Source organism: Haplochromis burtoni, unplaced genomic scaffold (genome assembly GCF_018398535.1).
Source record: "Haplochromis burtoni strain Fernald_Lab_line unplaced genomic scaffold, NCSU_Asbu1 Contig_144, whole genome shotgun sequence".
Taxonomy (NCBI): Eukaryota; Metazoa; Chordata; class Actinopteri; order Cichliformes; family Cichlidae; genus Haplochromis; species Haplochromis burtoni.
Window position 1 is genome coordinate 720,590 of NW_024582505.1, and position 16,040 is coordinate 736,629.

Consider the following 16,040-nt stretch of genomic DNA (forward strand, 5'->3'; position numbering starts at 1 on the left):
TTTTTTTTTTTACTTTATTTCTATCTAAAGTTGTTAGCTAGTTAGTTAAGACTCATGAAACTCGGTGTGTGTGTGTGTGTGTGTGTGTGTGTGTGTGTGTGTGTGTGTGTGTGTGTGTTTGTGCGTGTGCCTCTATGTACATGGAGCACCAAACTCTCACCTGCTATGAATAATTGATCTGTTGAATCTAGGGCGCATGAGGTTTGTATGCAAGAAGGCAGCTGCTGCAGCAGGAAGGTACCTTACAGTTTGTTTTAAAAGAAACATGTAAGGGCTACCAGGATGTCGAGATTAGTGAACTAGAAAATGGCACGGTTGTCTGTAGACATGGATCTATACTGGCCTGATGACTCCAAAGCAGAGCTATGCAACTCTAAATCATTAATCAGAAAAAAAAGCTTTTAGTGGCATGTACTGTAGCTGGAATGGGCTATGCAAAAATATAAAAGGAGAGGTATTGTCATTTCTACATGTGTCAGCATGGTGCAATCAATCACAACAATTGATGTAAAAAATCTGAAGGAAATTTTCAGGACTTGATTGTAGAACAAAGGTTCTTGACAATTGGGGGAAAATGTCTCGATATTTGTTTATAAATAGCAACACAATGACAATTTGATAGGTAAAAACAATCTGAATATTTGTCCGGTAAACACGAAATTATTCCTGTTAGTGTGACATTGTTAAGTCATCCAGTAAACTCACGTTACCTGTGCTAAGATTATAGTCTTTCAGCTGACAGGTATGTGAAATGAAGGGGAGTTTGATGTAAAAGTCCAATCAGATTGAGGCAAATTGTAGGGTACATCACCGTGCTATTAGACTGATTGGAATGTTATAAATAATAGATTTTTATATTTTGTGTTGCTGTTTGAATTTGAAAATGAGAAAGAAATCACTTTTACTTTTGGCCCACACTGGTCATTCCACTCTGCTTTTCTAAGCACTGTGTTAATTTATTAACTCCACGGGGAAATTTCAATACTTTGCATTCCCCTTCTAGAGAAACATCAAAGCACAGGGTCAGTTAAAGAGCATCAGCCCTGGAGCTGGTAATGATTCAATGCCTTGTTCAGTTTCTTCATTGGGGAGATGCTTGCTGACACAAGGCTTGTAAGCAAGTCCTCCGGTACATAGAGTAACTGCAAGTCCTGTAGACATGTTTTCCCATGTGCACTGGCACTCTTTAAAAACAACCTCCCACTTCTCCAATTACATCTTTCTTAAATTAGATGGAGTCGGCAGATTAACTTATTGTTCGAGACTCTTTTGTCATTTGCTCCTTCTCCGTCTGCCGGCTCACTGTCACACAGTATCACTACAGCTGAGTTGTCACTCTGACAAAGACATGCAATGATTGGCTATGCTGCACTCTGTCACTGACATACATGCGCATGATTGAACAAGACACAGCAACTGGACCAGCCAGGCTGACTGACATCCATCCAGTCAGCTGTTAGAAGCTATAAAGTCAGCAAAAAACTCTGCAAAGAATTATTAAGTGTGCGGCACAGGAAACTGGAAGGAGTGTTATAGAGCCTGTGTATGCTAAGCTTTAATTGCTTGGTGCATTTATTTTTAAAAAGCCAACTATTTTATCTATTTGTTTAATCAAAGAGAAATCATAATTTAAATTAATTTAGATCCACTCTTCCAACTCAAAATATACTTGCGATAATGAAAGAAAATTTGCAATAATGATATTTATGACAATGTTTTATCAGGGATTGCAGCTTGCAGCCTGCAGCATTGATTAGTGCAAACAAAATGAGGGGCGCTTTCCACCCTTCTTTTCCAATGAGCTGCTGTCATTGATGATGGACTACCCTTTTCAAAGTGAGAATCTACTGCCACGATTTGCCAGCAGCAGCATTATAGTGCAATTGTAGTGATACAGCATTTATACAGTGACACAGCATAAGCCAAATAACAAAAGTAGCCAAGGTTGTGTTTTCAGTGGAAATTTTAAGTAAACACATAACTGTTTAACACTTTACTTTAATGAGGACAAAAGTGACTTAAAATAGTTGCACGATCTTGTCACATAATAAAACTAAGAAATGATACATGTTGTGTTTTGGGTCAAAGTTTTTAACTAGTGCCCAGTGCTCTAAGTGCCCCTTTATTATCATGTAACTACTTCAGTAATTTGCATCAACCTCCTTATTTCTCCAGCAAAGTTAGTAATTTATTTACTTTTGGATTGCACATCATCAGCTGTTAGTATCTCCTCAAATACCTTCATAGTCTGGTTGTTCTCAGTGCTGTGTATTATCCTCAAATAGTGAAACAAGTTTGTTGTTTTTACCTTTAGCAGGAATAGTTTTCTTGCATATGTTGCAAAGTATTGTTTTCTTTTGAGTAGCTCCGTTTTTAGGTACAAAATCTGTATCGGAGACTGACATGTGGTTCTCGATCTCGGACGTTCCTGGGCTTGTGTAGTTCCCTGTGGAACATAAGTACATAACGTCACTGTATCACCGCTAATGCTTTGGTTATGTTTGTTTGCTTGCCTTTAGGAAAAATGTTAGGTGTGATCAAAACGTTTTGAGAGGAGATCAACTAGAATAAAAAAAACTTAAATTATTTCAGTTTGGCTGTTCTCACATTCAAGACCCTCTTCTTGGGCATGTCCAGACAACATCCAGTGCAACTGCTTTTCCAGATTGGTCCCACTGAGGCAAAATCAAAAATAGCATCCAGTCCAGAAGTTTATGAGAATGTCATTTTTAAATTGAGGAACACACAAACAAAACAATGTGAGATTGGAAAATGCAACTCCAGTAATGCTGTTGATTGTTATGAATCTCTTCCCCACTGGCATTCATCTTTACTTTCTGATGTTCTTTTAATCATCCATTATATTATACCAAACTTCTCAGAGCTTTGTAAGACTGTTTTAGCTGATAAAATAACATAAGGTAAGAAGTACTACTTTAAGTAAACAAAAATATTTGATTCAGTTCACAGCAAATTTTACTTATATAGCACCAAATCACAACAACAGTTGTCTCAAGGCGCTGTTATATTATTCATTCTGTTATTACTAAAAACAAATTGCAATTGGCTCATTTACACATATTATCTCTGTGTGTTATTAAGAAAAGTTTTGTTGTCTTATTAACAGTAAAAGCAATAGTGCAATATTTTTTGGTTTGGGTTTTTTGGTTATACTGGCTAACATCATTGTTTATGAAGACATGGTAAAGAAAGCTTCAAATTAATTAAAAAGGTCTTCTTCTCTGGGATCTCATATGTACAGCTGTACTTTCATTCAGAAATAAAATTTCAGTATCTTGTGAAATAAGACTGAAAAGGTATAGATATCCATTCATATCCATTTATACTGCGAATCACACTGTAAAGATTTCTCTGCATTTGTAGCGTTAGAGGCTGTAAACACCTCTGAGAGCCAATATAAAGGATAATTATTAGCCACTCCACCAACGGGAATTGTGTTATAAATGCTATCACTTTAATAGAACTACAGTTTGTGAACTACATATGGATATGCTTTGGATGATTTATATAAGTTTGGCAGAACCATTAATTTAGTTTGGGCAGTGCAGTGCAATATCGCCACAGGGAGTGCAATATATTTGAATCATTTTGCTTTGTGCTGTCATGATAAATGAAAGTAGTTGGTGGCTGATAGTGTTGCTGTCAACAGTCGTGATTTTTGGCTAGTGTGCCTGTGTAAGAATACGCATGGATGGTGTGTACATGCTGTATGCATGCATAAGTGTATGTATGCATTTGCAGCTGTGCATACATGCATGATGTATGGCATCAGTGGATTTTTAAGAGAATAATCTGAAGGTGTGAAGTGTAAAAGAGCAGGAGGTACAGATGCTGTTTAGAGTCCAAGCGGAATTAACTCTTAAGTCAGTTAATTAACATGTTGGTATTAAACATCTGTGGATAGCTCAGCCATCAGCCTTGCTCCTCTTTGCCTGGCTTCTTCAGCATCTCCAAATTCCGTCTTTGAAATACACAAACTTTATATACTCAAACACTCTCCACAAATCTTTTCCGTTAGTCTATACATGCGCTGTAAGATGTCGCTTGTTTAGAGGAGTTATTTTTAGGACCTCTGAACTGAGAAACCCTGTTGCCACTCGTACAATGTCTGCCTACTTTATGTTTAACTTCCCTCTGGTTTGTCTGCTCCTTTTTTATGTGCTGGTGTGCTGTGTAGCATCTAACCAACATTCTCAGTTGCAACTGTCTGAAGCAGGGAGTAAAAGTAAGAGAGGCCTCTGTCATTGTTTTATAGATCTATCAAGGGCCACACAACTGACCTGCCAGTACTGTTAACAATACCAGACAGCCATAATATAGCACTTGGCAAGTTAGAAATATCAGTCAAGAGGGAAATACAATGGTCTGTATAACCCTGACATAACTTGGCAGCTTGTGCCAGCCTGCTATGTGACTGGGCTTCAGTTCTCACCTGCTCTCTATACTTTTACTGTTCTTCTCTCTTGGCAGGGATGTAATCAGAAACATGAAGCCATTCTGTCCCTTGAAAAGAAGCCAAGCAGACAGAAGAGTGATCAAATTATAATTAATGTGCAGGAAGTGGTCACACTGTGGAAGACTGTTGACAGCTTACAGCTTCACAGCACACACTGTGCTGATATGCATGGAACAAATCACAGGAATAAAACATGGAAAAGAACAACCAAATGTAAATCAACAGCAAGAGCCCTGCTGCTCTGAAAAACAACTTGTGGAATTTAACTTAGTCCTCTGAATATTTTCTGAAGATCCCGACACTCCTAAAGTCTCATTATATGAAGTGATGAGGTGAATTAAGGTAAAAACTAATTGATTTCCTGCATAAAATCTTATGCAGTTAATATTCTCCTCACACACACACGGGAAAAGATACCTCAGTTTGTTGATACCTCTCCACCAGAAGAATATCATGGCGATACTCTGTATTTCTGCAAAAAAAAACAATTATATTCTGCTACATTTCTAAAAGGTCTGCAGCATTGTCACTGTTCTCACCCATTTTTATTTCATTCACCAGAAGAATAGTCATGCAACCTTATGAGGCAATATTGCCTGTAGTGGGGTCGGGAAATGGCAAATGAGACAAAATCTATAACATTTTGCAGTCAACTGTAAAATAGAGAAAAAAAACAAATATTCCCCGGCAAGTGTTGTCGGTCACAGCTGTTGGCAGGGGCGTTCATGTGTGAGTTTGCTGTTCAGTCAGAGAATAATGGCAGTAATCAGTGCTTTTAACAAGTCAACAGAGAAATACTTTAAAAATGCTAATGAGAAAGAGCTTGAGTGAAAGTATAATTTTTGTGCCATTACGGCTGTTTCTTTTTCCTTGAACAGTAAATACTTGCATGTGTGCTTTTGTTCCAGCTTTGCTAATTAAAATAAATATGCAATCACTGACCCACACTGAAAATGTCAGGAGCTGACGTTCTGCTTGCTATGAAAGGCTTATGTAAGTTAATACGAACAGAAACGATTGAATGCAAAAACACAATTTAAAGAGGTTAAGTTTCACTGCGGCCTTGTGTCTTAAGACTCTTGTTAAAATTGTTTAATGTTTGCAAGTCAAACCATCTAGGAAAAACACACACACATATATAAGAAGATGTGATCATTTATTCAACAGTCCAGTGCACTGACTTATAATTATTGACCACTGTATGCATGACCATGATTGCAAACATGTTTTGAGTGCTAAGTGAGCTGAGACATTATTTAGAACCAGCCAATAGTAGAGGCAAAAACACCAGAGAGCTTATCAGGGTCTTTGGAGAGACACAGGAAATTGAGTTTGTCCAGTCTAATGATGGGCAGAGTCTCACGGCTTTACAGACGTACCATTTCTCTCCTATTAGCAAAGATGTGTTATTCATGAGGGCAAAGCTAGTGTGAACTACGTTTCATTGATATTCTACACAGTCACTTCTCATTGTCTGGCAAGGGACCCGTGCCATTCTGTTTTATTCATTCATTTATCTTTTTCTATTTCTAACCCTCAAAAAAAAAAAAAAAGGAACTTGGTGATGACGATGGTCAAGGGGTCAAAAGTGATTGTCTCTGTAAAGAGCTATGGATACCCTTTCTCATCAGTGGGAAACTTTATGGGAAAACTGGAAGGTGAAAGACCTGTGATGCAAAGTGAAGTGTTAATAGACAAGCCAGACTCCAACCAGAAATAGCTGTGCTTTTTCCTTTTCCAAAAACACATTATCTCTCTTTCAGAGCTTCACCTTTTTTCTGCCAAATTCCAATAGGCACTATTGGCATATATATGCACTGTCATGCCCAAAAGCTATTTATATAATACAATATGAGCTGAAAGGCGTATTGTGTGAGCACACAATGCAGTTATGATAAACACTAATTTTTTTACATTTAACGTCAGCATTCCCACATAATGCTTATTTGTTCCTCTGTGCTGAAAACCAGTCTCCCTGTTGAAAATCTCTATAAGCAAGAGTAATTCAGCCTTTTATGCTTGTCATGCTGACATGATCTGCCATGTCGCTGAACCGGCTACACGTGTTATGTGATGTGGCATTGTGTGAATCAGTCCCTGTGTGCAATTATATTTCCATCTGTATTTCACGTAGCGTTTAGTGGCGCAAGTACAATGCATGTAGAGATCACTGAGCTGGCAGGTATTAAAGTCTCCAGTGGAAATAGTGGAGATGCACGTTACGGCGGCTGCAAAACAAAGCACAAATGCCCTGAGCGTAACTGGAAACACTGAAAAAGGTGTTTGGAGCTCCCAAGAACCTAAATATGCATGGAGAACAGATTATGTCAGATTGTTTCACCATCAAAAGGGCATCCACATTATACAGTATGTTCATGTAATTTAAAGCCTCATCTGGGCTGACATTAAAACATTTTATTCATAGGGGAGGAATAAACATTGCACCTTTTTCTGCAAAGTGGTAAAGAAATAAAGAAACATTCATTTTAAGGCAGGGTAAAGAATCTATTACTTTGTCCTGACAAGCTGAGGAGAGTGAGAGGCGAGGAGGCGCATCCTTATGTGTCCAACATGATTAGCAGATTACTGATTCAAATTGTCTCCCTATCAAGGCAGCATCTACATTCTCATCCCCTCGCTTTCCCTGTGTATCAGACTTATCACTGTCTTTGGACTGCTCAGACAATTTAGCTGAAGACATGCATGAAGTAAGGTGTTAATGGAAATAGTTTAAGGCCTCAGAAAATAGTTATTTGAGTGATAAGATCGGTTTTATGAAAAATAGAATCCCTTGGATGAATTCCTGCAGCGAGCCTAGTGAAATAAGTATCTAATCTGAGAACGAATATAAAAGCATTAGAAGGATGACATTTGTTTTATTGTGTGCGTTCTTCCTCAAAATGTGTCTTCTGTAAAGGTCAATTTACTAATAAAATGTGACACCCATACCAAATGAAATGATTAGAAGGCCGCATCTCAAGTTTGCGCTTGTTCCTGCATAATGCAAATTTTCCTGAAAGCGTGGCTGGAGAATTTACTGTGTCTTGTCTTATTTGTCTGATAAATAAAGCAAACCTTTATGTTCCCAATGGTAATGCAAAACATTTCCACCTATTTACTCAGTCAGCGGGTGCCACGCTTGATACATGGCCACAGAAATGGAAAGTAGAGAGAAAAAATTGAGGTATAAAAAAAGCCTGCAGAGTGACAAATAAGTGGAACAGTTCTCTTGTTTGTTATTGATTGTGTTAAAAATCCGGTAGCCCTGATGCAGGTCATGACAGTAACATCACAAGTCTAAAAAAAGATTAGGTTTGTTGAAGTTATCTCACGGCATGTCTCGGTCTCTAAAATTATATTCACCTGTATACCAGCACACAGAAACACGCTCTTACACTCAACCTTTTTGACTGTGTTCAACTGTGAAGAATCACCTCATTTAGTGAGCACATTTCTGGTTCAGGAGGATGCATGCATTTCCATTGTTGCCCAGTGGCAGGGCTTAACAAATAGGATTAGATCCGTGCCCGAGAGAGCACACTTGTGTTCAGGTGACACACTGCTCCATGCTTCGGCTCTGCAACTAGACACAGAGAATTACTGTTAAAGGTCAGTGGAGTCAGACGCTGAATGTCACAGCTTAGCCACAGTTTGGCAAGAAAATACATTCAGATAAATAGCCCCTTCTCTTGGTAGAGAGTAATTCTGCCCCTGAATTTCCAGCATAAAAGACCCAGGATTATAGGGTGAGTTAAAAGGCAACAGAGGCATATCGATTAGAGGCAGTGAATCACAGCTCCACTATGCTGTGAATAATAAACTGGGTAGAAGACAGCCAGGGGTTTTCAGATGGAACCTTCATGACAGGCTGTGAGTTGTGTTCATTTTAGATGAGACCTCAGATAAGTCACATCTCCCATCTCAAGGATTGCAGAAATCATGTCACTGATCAGAAAGCGCCTCAGAGTAGCTTACTACAAGTTTAAATAAGCATTCCACACCCCATTTAACAACACAAAGTGACTGATCACAGCCTGCGCTCGATGCAAAGAAGTGCCAGTGGACTCAGCAAAGGGAGTGGACTCTTGATAGCATATCTCCCAAAGGTGGGAGAGAATTGGAAAGCATCATTTCTGAAATAGCTGCATATGTGTCGAATCAGAGAAGTGTTGCACCAGAGATTCAGTCAGTTTCACTGAGGCATCTTGTGACTCAATGGAGCAGGTGTTATTGTTTGCCGTCTTTAATAGACTCCTCATTGCGGGCCTAAACAAACTTATCTGATTTGGGCTGCAAACTGTGAGCGAGAAGGTCCATATGCGTACACACTCAGTGCCACGAGTGAAGAAATCAGAGAGCTGATGTAAGCGCAGTGTTAAAACAAAGCACATAATGGACTTAGGATGAGCTACGCATGTCTTTGACTGGCACAGAAACAGATGATGAAACAGTGGAAAAATCACAGATTCTGTGTTATTTTTTCGTTGCCTGTGTTGTATAACTTCAATATGATGCTAATTTTTACCCAGAGAACTGGTGTGGATATAGAGATAGCAATTTTTGTCTGTTTGAACGACCAGTCTTTTGGTCCACGATGAAATATGACAAGCAATATGTTGTAGATTGCCAGCCATTTATTCTACAGATATATTAAAGGTCGAAATGGGACCTTAACTGTCTTGCTGAAAAATATAATGTGATTACAGTATTGCATTACTTTGTAATGGTTTACACCCAAAGCTGATGGTTTTATATGCAGTATTTAAGTTTTTTAAGTACTGAACTAAATACAGAGGTTCTAAGTCACAAGTTGCAGTTATTTAATTTTTCTTTGTTGTGTTTCTTTGTACGTGTGTGTGTTCAAACTGCAGGCTGTGGACTGGAGTTCCTGCTGGTTCTCTGTGGGCTTGAGTTTTCTTGGTCCTGCCCCCGTCACTGTATCTGCTACACTGCACCCAGCACCGTCTCCTGTCAAGCCCACAACTTCCTGTCGGTACCTGATGGAATTCCTCCCGACAGCGAGCGCATCTTCCTACAGAACAACAAGATCCATCGCTTACTACGAGGACACTTCAGCGCCAACACCGTCACTCTCTGGATCTACTCCAACAATATCACATACATTGAGCCATCGACCTTTCATGGCTTCACATTGCTGGAGGAGCTGGATCTAGGAGATAACCGCCACTTGCGGTCCTTGGCTGAAGACACTTTTCATGGGCTGAGTCGGCTCAACGCACTTCACTTGTACCGTTGTGGACTCGGTTCACTTCCAAATAACATTTTCCAAGGTCTCAGAAATCTTCAGTATCTCTACTTGCAGGTATACTTTGTACACAATTTGTCTTTTACATGTTCATTTCTTTATCACTAAGACTACTAATGCTGTTCATTTTATATAAATGCACTCAAACACAACCCACACAGAGTAATCATGCGATGTCAAGACTTTGATGCGTCAACTAAATGACAAGCTAATCTTGCATTGGTAAGGTTAGGAATGCTCTAATTGAGTAAAAGGGGGCTTACTCTCTGAGACACTTGAAATTGAAAAGATGATAACAGATTGATGAAACTTCTTCATAAAGATTTTTATTTCCATGTGTCTTTCCAGGATAACCACCTGAAGTACCTGCAGGATGACACATTTATGGATCTCCACAACCTGAGCCACTTATTCCTGCATGGAAACCGTTTGTGGAGCCTTAACCAGAACACCTTCAGAGGTCTGCGAGCCTTGGACCGTTTGCTTCTGCACCAAAACCAGATAGAATGGGTTGACCGTTTGGCCTTCCATGACCTAAAACGTCTCACCACCCTCTACCTGTTTAACAACTCCCTGATAGAGCTGTCTGGACAGTGCCTAGACACGCTGCCTGCCCTGGAATACCTACGTCTTAATGACAATCCTTGGTCATGTGACTGCAAGGCCCTGTCATTATGGGAGTGGTTAAAACGATTCAGAGGTTCAACATCTTCCGTTGGGTGCCAGTCACCAGTTGATATGGTTGGGAAAGACCTCAAGGAGCTCCGAAAGGAGGACTTCCCCAACTGTTCACCAACTGTTCCAAGCTCAGAATCCAGGGCCCAGACTAATAATTTATCTGGGACAGTGAATCCATCTATGAATCGTGGAGTAGCACTGGGTTCCGGAGGGCAGACCAACATAGTGCATCCCTCAAGACCTGGTCGTTCTCGAAACTGCACAAAGCCTCGTAACAGGGTGAGCAAAGGGAAAGGTGACAACGAGGTTCACCATTCAAAGGAGGTCATGGCAGACAAAGAAGATTCCTCCCCAGATTTCACAGAGGGGGGAAAACATGACCACACATCCCCAGATGGCACAGTCACAAGAAGAAAGCACAAGTGTACTCCCCGGACCACTGTTCGCCCCCCTAGTGGGGTTCAACAAGCCAACAATAGGGCAACCTTATCCCAGTCTTTACTACATGCCAACGCCCTCTTTGTGGCCTTGATAGTGACAAATACTGACTACATTCTCCGCTGACCTTCAGAGGGTTTAGGCAATGCTAATCACAAAAAATAAGTCCTCAGATCCTCTCTTGCTCCTGCACTACAAAGGCCTGAGTGTCTTTTTATGTATGTGTGTGAATTGATTATATGTGTAAACGTAGTGTAGGGAGCTTACCTGTTCAAACTGAAACAGGTATCAAAGCATCAAACATCAACAAGAGCAAAACTCACAGCACAAAAATGGGAGAGACTGAGAATGATAGGTGACATGACAGGTAAATGCAGACCAAGCTTGCACTGCCAACACCAATATGATTTAATCACTGTACGTATTTGTGTCTTATACATTTTAAGTTTCCTTTTAAGTAAGCTGGAGTTCTAACAACCACAATTTGGTGAAAAGAGAACAAAGAATACGGTGGAGCTTGCAGGGTAAAACTTGTTAGCTAGTTGGCTCTGAAATGGATAAGACAGGTCTTCAAGTGCCCCATTGAGCTTTATGTTTGAGTATAAATGCGAAGGCAATGAACCTGTAAAGCCTCCAGTGTAATTTTTATCTCACTCTCATCCTATCTGACAAATGTGTTTTTCTGTTGCATCCTTCGCCAACAACAGGTCCAAACAATTCGATGTGTTTATCATAAACAAAGAGGTAAAGTGTAAGCATGGCAATAAATTGTGAGTCGATATGAAACACAGGGATTTGCCATTCTCACTACCAAGTGAAAATCTATAGCCACAGATGTTTTTATGGCCATAAAAAGTGCAACCAGTAAGCTCATACACAATACGAAGCCGTAACTAATTCTAAAAACTTCTCTCTACATAATGCTGGGGTTTTTTTCAGGTACTATACCTTCTGCCTAACATTTCTACACAACTCTTTCTGACACCTTAGTTTACACCACTTCTCTATTTTTGTGCAACTGAAGACTAAGCTGCTAATTGTTTCAAGATGATAAGGACTGCCATCCGCTGTTTTCATTCGCTTGGAAAGCACTGCGCGTCTCTGGGAGATCAAGCTGTGAATAATGAAGAGTTTGTCTATATCTTGTGTCAGATGTTGTTCATTTTATTTTATTTTTTCCTAAGACACGAAAAGGACCTAGAAATGGATACCTGCTGCAGGGCCCACAGGAGCCTTTGAGGTCAAGGGTCAAATGGGGGCTTCTCTGTTTCCCAGTGAGGATGTGTTAAATGATCCCTCTTGAGTGAGGACATCCTTGCCTCATTGAGAATATGAGGAACACATTTTTTTGGAATCGCTTACCTTCAAAGGGACACAACACAACTCTGGAGAAAAAATGTATGCTTACATTAAACGACTCTTGCGATCAATAAGTGTTTAAAAAGAACAATTTGAATGGAGCATGGCGAAACTAGGATCATGCGGTGACTGATGCGATTATTCATGGATGTAGAGAGCAAGACAATAGCGTCTGAAGTAACAAGAGGATGGAGTAAAACGCAGATTGGAGATGGACTATTACAGGACATGCTGTACCGCTGGAGCTGTTGTGCCTGCCTAAAAAAAAAAAGTACTGATAAGACAGTGTCCACATCAGTAATGTGAACTGTACCAGTAACAATGGAGATGGGAGGACTTCTCGCAGTGCTGATATTAATCATTTACTGTATTACTAAGAAAAAAAAAAAAAACAATATCAGTGACATCAATGATGATAACAGGGTTTCTCACTCCTCCCGTCAGGAGGAGTATTTACATTTTTTATTTTCTGGTGACTTGTTTATTTTTCATGGTATATTTTTAGAACCTCTTATTTGTTAATGCACAATTCCTCACCTCTTTCTTGTTCTGCCGTATGTCTATTAATCATTCTTTTTTCTTTCTTTGCCATAATTAAATTGTTCAGTAAGTTATCATCAAAGAACAACAGTACAAAAATGTTTATAAAGATATTAAAATCTATATCTTCTTATGTCTACCTCTGCAGTCTGCGCCTGTTTATTTATTTGCAGTTAAGACTTGGCTTGTTTGGATGAAGTTAATTTTATGCTTAATCCCCCTTTCTTGGCTTTTTCCTTTTAATTTGTTTAAAGCAGAAATTGATTGTGTCAGCAAATTTAGCGTTTTCCTCACCCCACTTACCACTCTGTCTATGCTGCGCTTTGCAATGTGTCTTCCTTGATCAGACACTACTGGCTAAACTCTAGCTGCCTCTAACTACTAGCTCTCTTCTGTCTGTAAACACTAATGATTGGTATACAGTATATGAATGTACAGAATAAATATTAACCTGTTATAGGATTGACAGGTGGAGGGAAAGTGTGGCTAACTTCCTGACAAAAGGAAAAAAAGAAAAAATCAGATATGACATTCAGGCTGTAATGTAATAGACTACAGTTCAATAAATCATATCAGAGCATTAGGGATATTAATGAAAGTGTCTCGTAGAATCTGTAGCTATTCCAGGTTATCATTATTATTAGTGGGCCTATAGAATAGAGCTTCTATTTCCTCTCACTGTGATAGAAATTGATCCACACATGAGTAAATTTAACTTTTTTTTTAATTCCGGTTGAATTAAATTCCTGTTAAATGATAAATGAGTGCAGAATGAGTGGTTGTATGCATGAATGAGAGCGTTGTACAATTATATTTAAATTAATAGCAGGTCTGGTGTCTGGTTTTGATGCTCTTTTACCTTCCACTTCCACCACTTGTAACCTTCAGCTCATTTGAGCACCCACACATACTTAATAGGCACTCCTACTCTGCATCTTACAGTGAGTTTAATTCATTTAAATAACTCCATCTACATTTTGGTTTTATAAAGATTTTGCCAAAACACTGAAAATGAGATAAAGAAATTTGAATAATAGAGTTACACCAGATTTTAATCACACAGAAAAACATGCACAATTTCGAGTTTTGGTCATGACATAAGAAGCAAAGGTATTATTAATCATCTAAATGTTCTCTTTAAATGAAACCAAAAGCATCCAGATGGACACTGTGCATTTTCTGGACTCCAAATCAAATGATAACAATCTAGTAGAAAGTCAGCCAAATTAATTTTTCTCTTTTCCATATTCATGTTTGAATGAACTAAACATGGTGAAAGATAAGCAGGAAAAATACAAGGGCTCCCTCTTTTCATTTGGAACTCTTGCTGAAGCCAATGGGCTGTGGACTGTCTAATAAGCTTCTTCTCATGCACACAAACAGCCACTAATGTTTAATTTGGTGATCGTACTAAAGAGAATTAAGCAAAGATGTGCATTTGTTTTATTATCTGCTGTGCTTCTAGCTTTGTTAACTGGAATATTTCCATTTTATAAACATTGTGTTGTAGCTTGTAACTGACTAGAGTTTGAATGAAAATGAGCTTTATATGGAAGCTGAATTTGCTGTTAGAATATCTGAAAATAGATTCATTCTATAAAGCAAATTGCTAACTATTTTTCAGGGTACCTGGTAAATTAGTATTTTTAAAAGTGGGATTTCATTCTTCACCTTTTTGGGTCTTTCTGCTATTTCGTGGATTATGGTCTGAACTACATATACAATTCTTCATAATTCAAATTAGGACACATAGTAAGACTAATGTTGAGCACCCAAAGTGACACAGATAGCATTTACCAAAACCTTAAAGAAAATGTTACCAGCTCTCAGTTTTACCAGTTTAAAGGCCACAAGGCTGAAATGTTAGCACATAGGTGTCAAACTCTGGCCCGCCGGCCAAATTTGGCCCGCAGCCTAATTACATTTGGCCCGCAAAGCCATACCAAATTACTATTAGAGCTGGCCTACTGGTATTATACAGCTAATATATATATATATATCGTTTAGTATTAAGCTTTGCTTGTTACATATTCAGTTTTTCAGCAAAACTTGTTTGAGTCCATAAGAAAAGATTCATTCTTATATCTGGAGGAAGATTTTTTTTTTTCAATAAATATTAATGTTAGCCCGCGACTTTGTTCCAGTTTTGAATTTTGGCCCACTGTGTATCTGAGTTCGACACCCCTGTGTTAGCAGGTTTGTTGAGCTGTCCAAAGTAAACTAGTGAAATTGAGACAACTTTTGTTAAAATGCCACCTATTGACCTATTGGATATTAGATAGCAGAGTAATATGATTTTGTTTAGAACCACAGATAAATATATAGTTCTAATCAATGAAAAGGATGAGCATCATGAAATTTTTCAAAATTTTGGGAACTAAAAGATGAATTAACAGATTTTCCATTCTTTATGCTAAGCTAAGGTTATTGACTATCGGCTATAAATTCACCATATGCACTTTTATTCTACATCTTTTATTCTACCTCTTAGCAAGAATGTAAATTGGAGTATTTCCAAATTATCAAGATATTTAGTTTAGCTGTTTGAGACCTAGTGTAAGCGCTCACGCCTTCTGATTTGAAAACTCTCTCTAGATGGTCCAAACTACTGACAGCTGTCAGCAAAAACAGCTCAAAACATTAGCTGAGAAAGTTGTAAGAGCTGGGAAATGGTGCATGCAATTATTGAATAGTAGCATTTTCATACAGAATCAGGCTGACAGAGATTACGTCATCTCCCACAGATCACCTGTTGTAGCATGTCTTATCGCAAAACTTAAATAATTTCCAGCCTCTAGCTCAGATGTTCTCATGTGATAATGTCTTAATTACGCATTTATTACATGAATATGCAGAACTCGTGGGTTAAACCACAACAGTTTTCAATCTTGGCACCTAATTTTCTAATTTCACCTACAAACCTGTGCGTGCATGCACATGCATGCATAAGATATTACATCAACAATATCTGTCCACAGACATGCAGACACAGGGGCAGACTGTAAAAACCTGCCACAGCAGTCAAAGCTGCTTTTGTGCTACTTCCTGCCGGGTGTCCAATGGATCATAGGATGCCATGAATAAAAACACGCACACACATACACAGAGCTACAAGGTGAAAACAATAGCAGCAATGCTGTTGCAGCTGGTAACTAGCTTAAAGCCCTAAAAAGAGTGGCTCTACAAAGGTTTTAAACCAGTGATATCAAAAACAAGAAAAACCCTCATCACAACTTGGACTTAGGATGCCATTATTTGTCAAATCTAATTGTATTTATTTAG

The 16,040-nt window shown here is 38.7% G+C and overlaps 1 protein-coding gene across 2 annotated transcripts in view; it reads left to right on the forward strand.

The window, feature by feature from the left end:
• The window catches only part of rtn4rl1b (reticulon 4 receptor-like 1b), a 152,120-nt gene extending 137,460 nt beyond the window's left edge, over window positions 1-14,660 (forward strand). Inside the window, exons 2-3 of one of the 2 annotated variants that reach the window (XM_005932013.3) lie at window positions 9,349-9,800; window positions 10,092-14,660. In XM_005932013.3, the coding sequence (XP_005932075.1) occupies window positions 9,349-9,800; window positions 10,092-10,985 (1,346 nt within the window). In that variant the 3' untranslated portion in view covers window positions 10,986-14,660. Of the gene's footprint in view, window positions 1-123; window positions 9,801-10,091 lie in introns of those variants that run through there. The other variant, XM_042224613.1, reaches the window with a different exon arrangement.
• The last annotated feature ends 1,380 nt before the right edge of the window (window positions 14,661-16,040 follow it).